The 6,000-nt window shown below is 40.5% G+C and overlaps 1 protein-coding gene across 7 annotated transcripts in view; it reads right to left on the bottom strand.

Annotated features, from left to right (window-relative positions):
- Window positions 1-564: 564 nt before the first annotated feature.
- Window positions 565-6,000, bottom strand: part of SLC12A1 (solute carrier family 12 member 1) — an 82,536-nt gene continuing 77,100 nt past the window's right edge. For all 7 annotated transcript variants that reach the window (XM_045822701.1, XM_045822703.1, XM_045822706.1 and 4 more), the window contains 3 exons: window positions 4,366-4,501; window positions 2,900-2,967; window positions 565-1,874 (listed from right to left, as the gene is read on the bottom strand). In XM_045822701.1, coding sequence (XP_045678657.1) covers window positions 1,739-1,874; window positions 2,900-2,967; window positions 4,366-4,501 — 340 coding nt within the window. In that variant the 3' untranslated portion in view covers window positions 565-1,738. The remainder of the gene's footprint in view (window positions 1,875-2,899; window positions 2,968-4,365; window positions 4,502-6,000) is intronic.

Genomic DNA, 6,000 nt, shown 5'->3' with positions numbered 1-6,000 from the left:
CTTTTCCTCCACCCTTCCTGCTTCCTGCTCCTCTCTTCCACGGGTGTTGATCCCAAGGGTGCTCCTCAATAACATGCTCCACACTCAACTCTAAGTCTGTTTTCCAGGGAACCCAAACTGAAACAGTCTCTCAAAGAAACAAGAGCCAGACTTTGCTGTTACAGAAGTCATTACTTCTCACCTTTCCCATAGACCCTCCCAAGTGCTTCAGAGAATGTCAGACCCAGGTGAAGCTGGGCACACCTGCCCCTGGTCACCACTTCTAGTCATTTGGATTTCAGGTGCAGAGGGCTCACGAGGGAGGGTCTAATCCAGAGCTGAGTTAAGTCAAATGCTCCCACACAGGGAGTGGGGATAGCCTACTGCTGCAGCTTTTTGGGCTCATTTGCTTCCCTGGTCATCCTTCTGAGACGAGTCTGGGCTTGGAAGTCCTAATCTTAAATCCCACTTTTCAATAACCTTCAGATGGGCAAATGATAGAAATTTTAAGGCTCGTATCTGCTCCACCAGTGCACTGTGATCTCAGTGACTGAAAAATAAAAACATGACCTAGGCCAAAGCGAATGAATTTCAGTGCTTTTATTTCAGGCTTACTGTTTCCTTTATATTTTAGCAGTTAGTTTAAACAGTTAAAACATGTCAGGAAAAAAAAACAAGTCAATCATCAGAAAACAAAATTTTGTTGTTTTTTTTAATGTGATTAACTATTATAGGAATACTAACAAAAATGGGAAAACAATTAGTACTTATATATTTCAAATTTCGCAAGTTTCTTCACATTTTAATTGCTCTTTTAAATCTATATAATCACTATATAAAGTAACTAAGTAAATGATTCAGGATATATTTCTTTATAATGTTTAAAAATTTGTGGTCGTTGGTTTTCAATTTCTAGACATCTGAAGATTTCATCTGCCCTAACCACTCAATTAGAAAAATATGCAAAGAAATACTGTGGTGGAAATTTCAAAATACTTGATAGGGAAGGAAGTTAAGTTTCCGCATTAATAATGGAACATTCTGCATTTAATGAGAGTACGTGTTGCCTCCTAGTGCAGCCGCGCGCACCTCAGCCGGCAGCACAAGGACATGCATGTTATCGCCAGGGATCGCTCTGATCACTCTAAGTGCGTAATCTGTGCTACATTAAATAACCTTATTTTGGGAACCGCTTTAAACATTTTGTAGACTCCAGTGCTTCTTAAAGTTTTCAGTTATTGATTCTCAAATCTTCTTTGTAGGTATAAGCCTCTCAGAAGGGCAAGCATAATCACGTTTCCTGCCCAGCTGGCCTTTCCCTTTGATAACCAGCCGAGTTCCTCCACCAGCCTGTCAATAAGCATTTAGTGAGAACCTGCCGTGGGGCTGGGGCCTCCGTGGGGGCCTAGGAGCAGACAAAAGGTTAGTTTTGCCTGGAGAAGCTTACAGTCAAGTTGCTGCTTCTCATGAGCATAAACCAGTGTGGGTTTGCTTAATTTTCTGGTGTGTCAACAGCAATGACAAAGATGTTTTTCTTAGGTGTACCAGTGGCTTTGACGCTGCCCTTAAGCTGACAGGAAAAAAACCCAAACAAACCCTCCTATTAACTAATAAAAGAACAATGACAAAGTGTATGTAGAATCCTGTAGTATAGCCCCCAGAGGTTGCATAAGTGCGGGTCGGATTTACAATATCAAGTACTAGACCGGTTCTTAATTATCCATATGTTCAGTTAAAATGTGCTGTGATTTTTCATGGTTTAAGAGTAAAATGTCAGGACATTTTTGTGGTTTCCTCTAACTAGTAAGACAGGAGGGAGGTTCTTCGTGAGGATTTCCAGCCAAGCCATGTACAACCAGTCTGATATGGATCCTTTTCTGGCCACTGGGAGGCTCCTGACAGAAGGGGAGGAAAACAGAAAACAAAGGCGGGAGTTACTGCATGGAGTCAGTGAACACCTCCAGTCGTCTGAGCTGCTTAGTAAGCAGTGGTCTGAAACTTTCATACCCCTTCTCCCCAAGATGAAAGCACTTAAATTACTGTGAATACAGGTATTATCCTGATGTATTTCTCAGATAACACAAATACCTATAACCAGAGAATTAGGTTTAGGCATTGTAGAGACAAAACACAACTATAGATTTTCACTCCTCTTTAAATGAAAAATTGTATCAATCAATACTTCTCCCCCTTTTTTGGCAGAAGCAATTTTTCCCAGTAGTTTAAAGCTCTTATATTTGGAGAAACCTCAGAAACCAAGTGTTTGAACCACTCAGTTCAGGAGGCCATTTCATGTCTTTGATGGACAGTCCTCCAGGCTGGACCTCTCTTGAAGACATATTATCTTTGTGTGTAGGAGTCAGTTCATAGACTATAAATGTGAAATAGTTGGAGATTTTCATATTTAGCTATCAATCTTTAGGCAAACAAACATTACTATTTTCAGGAGGTGCACCCCTAACATGTGTGGGGTGGAGGGTCTCCCCTTCACCTCTATGCAAACGGCAAGGAGCCTTGTGAACATGCAGTGGACTCCTCACCGCAGGAGCACCCACCTACCAAAGGGGCCTGTGGGCCTCGCTGGCCGACTCGAAGCTTGTTAGGCAGGGAATTCCAGGGCCAGGCTCCTGGAGCACGGTCTGGAAGGGCCGCTGGGGCCGCCGGGGCTGCGGGTGGGCACTGCCCTGCTGCAAAGTGCAAGTGGGGCCACTAGAGTCTGTGGGTCCCAGTTTTCTAGGTCTTAGCGTGACAAGTATTTTTTTTTCATTGTCTAAAATCCCACATGTTCTGAATTTTTTAAGTGTCCACCTGAGTAGGCATGAACTTTTAAATTGATTAACCCATTTACCTAAGATTTTGTTTAGGTAACATTCTTAGGTCTCATGCTGGAACATTCTTAAATGTCTGCCGTGATACTTACAGGACTATGAGATTAGCAGCTCTCGAGTGCTCCTGTAAGAGCTCATTCAGCCGAACTTGGCGGTAACTCTGTGGACAACATTCAGATTTTGTTGAGGGCAGTTTTCCCAGAATTACGAATAAGAATTTTTCTTCTTACCTCAAATTATAGACAAGTAGAAAAACCTCACTCTTAAAAAATATTACAGTGATTTCATTCAGGCTTAGAAACATGAGTGTTTTAAAAAACCCATGAGAAATTTTAGAAATATGAAGTATAGAACCAAGTCATCACTGTGCTGTAGTGTCTCATTAAATCCCAGGCAGGATAAACCGAGCAAACAACACAGACAGGAGGAGAAAGAAGCTGACGGCAACCAGTTCTGGGGACAAGGTTTGTGGCTGAAGAAAGCTGACCTGATCTTCATGCTAACTTGATATTCTAAGAATATAAATTATGTCCTCATCTACCTTTCTTTAAACTCTTTGCATGTTTTATCAGCAGAGGGTACTGGTTCAACTAAACAGGCACCAAAAGACTAACCGGGGAAAATAATTACACTTGACTATTTTGCAGTAATAAGAACAATAATATATATTATTATATTTTACTGGTTTAGAATGTGATTCCAGATATGTGATTTGTTCAATTATATGAAAAGGCTTTGTTAGAACTGGGCAGTTTGTTATGCAGTTTATGATTTTTAGTAATTTTCCCACTAACTTTGAAATGCTTTTACTACCTCTTGCTCTAATTTGTTCCAACTTCTGTTCCTAATATAATTTATTTAAAATTTTTAAATTTTACAATATGTGTCAATAACCTGTGTTTTTTAAAAAAGGTTCTTGCGGTTCGTCTTGAACATCCAATTCAAGTCAAATGTCAGTCCTTCCACTTTACTCTTCTGTCCCTGCCCTATTCACCCTCCTCCTCATCACAGCCTACTTCAGTACCGGCCAGATGGGGGAGTAACTTCCTTCTTGTGTTTTCCAGAAAAGCCCACCGTTTTACATCCATCCTACAACCTGTGCCTGCTCCTGCTTTCATCCTTACTATCCTCATTACCTATTTTCTCAGATCCCTATGCTAGTTTTCACAGCTATCTTTATTTGTTATTGCATCAAATGGTGAGACAATCTATCTTTATTTACTTTGCATACATGCTGACTTGACTTAAATTATTTTAGACTGGTGAGTCTGTCTCCTGTTCTAGAAAATGAAACTTGAAAGGACTTTTTACAATACGTGTCAATAACCTATGATTTTTAGCTGTTAAAAGGAATCAATTTCATACTAAATAAATAAAAAGTTTTCTAAATCCTCCTATCTGGTAATATAATTGAAAAGCACTTGAAAAATGCAGGAACCCTGGATCTTAAGTAATGAAATTCTGTAATAAATACTTCTTGATCTTTAAATCAACCACTGTTTCCTTTTTTCAGCTAGTTAGACAGCAAAGTAAAAATTAAGGAAGACAAGACTTTTACCTTTTCCTTGACTGCTTCCAGTTCGGCATCTGTAATTTTCCATGGAGTTTCTCTCTTTAATTTCTCAGCAGTTGTTACATCTTTGCAGCTTTCATGGAGCCGATATTGTTCTATCATCTCTTCAAAGACTTTCCAGCTGAAATTGGAATTATAAAGGAGGTCTCACAGTGGGAAACTAACTCATTATTTCACAGATACTTCTGGTCTGACCGGCTCCCCTGGCTGCTGAATCAGAGCTGAATGTCATGAAAATCTTTTAAGAGTTATTCTTGCAAGGGATGTATTGTGAGTGAAACCATGACTACAGTACTGCCTCCTTATCCAAGGAAAGGCCTTAGCATGCTTGAGGACTTGTTTAGATCCGCAATATAAACACACAAACACAGAGATAGTATTTATCCCGTAAGTATGTTTTCTATACAGTATAGTCAAAGACACAGTTGTAATGCAGACACTGTAGCCCAGAAATGAGTTTCCATCAGCCTAATTTACAGATTCCATGGCAGACATGCATGAATCAGTGCAGGAGATAAACTAGGTTCCTTGGGGGTTGGGGAGGGCTATCCTTTCACCTTCAGTCCACATGACAATGCCCACTCATGGCAGGCATGAGGTGTGGGCAGGTGGGAGAACAGCAAGGCTCCCACAGGTTCAGTGGCTACAGAGCAACTTGAATGTTTGCTGCTAATAATGCACCTTGTCCTTCTGTTGTTGCCTGAGCTTTTCAAATGACTGTTGTTAAGGTGCATGTTAGAAAAAAGAACAAAAATCAATAATGTCTAAAATTCTGAGGCATTTTAGAGTAATTAAGAAGAAATTATTTAGTAGAGAGTTGGGAGCAGTAGTATGCCAGCACTGTGGGACTTCTAAAAAATTGCTGAACAATCTCACGCTTGTCCTTCATAACAATCTCATAAGATATATCTCTTTTAAATGATAGCACAAAACAAAGCTTGTGATTGATGAGATTAGTCGTCTTTGGTATGCTACTCTAATGATCTCGAATATAAATAATTTTCTTTGGTTTTATATAACGTAGCTTGTGTGTAATTTAGTAACTTTGGAATGAGTGATAATTACATTCAATGTGCTGGTAGGCTTTGTAAAATACGAAGCTGTGAGTTCAATGATCTTATCAGCTGTCATGATTTAGGATTTGCAGATCAAAGTACACGGACTACTGATGAGTAGAAGGCCCCTACCCGTGTGCCTTTGTTAAGGGATTGGAAAGATACTTAATGCAGTAGATTTCTGACATGAGAACTTACTTAGAACTGTGGACAATGACAGAGAAGGAATAAGACTAATATGCCCTATTGTTCTTTCAACCATGCAGTACTTGTATTCACAGTTTGTTCCCACAGTGCCGTGGTTTCAGAAGCCTTGGGTGGAAATCAATGGGAAGGGGCTGGCCTAGGAGAGAAGAGCCTGGATTCTCCCTCCAGCTCTCCCCTCCTCCTCTACAACATGGGTGACCCCGCCTATAAAAGGGGTGACAATGGCTGCTCAGAGCTGGCATGAGGGTTGGCATGAGGGTCAGTATGATGATTTTGGTGACAGTGCTGTGAAAAGTGTGCAGTGCTCTGTAAAGGCAAGGAATTCATTTTACTGCAGAGCCCCAGGTTGAGGTTAGCC

This window comes from Phyllostomus hastatus, unplaced genomic scaffold (genome assembly GCF_019186645.2).
Source record: "Phyllostomus hastatus isolate PE091 unplaced genomic scaffold, TTU_PhHast_1.1 phas_scaffold_501, whole genome shotgun sequence".
Lineage (NCBI taxonomy): Eukaryota > Metazoa > Chordata > Mammalia > Chiroptera > Phyllostomidae > Phyllostomus > Phyllostomus hastatus.
Note: the sequence above shows the minus strand (reverse complement) of the source record. Positions and strands in the feature narration are given on the sequence as shown.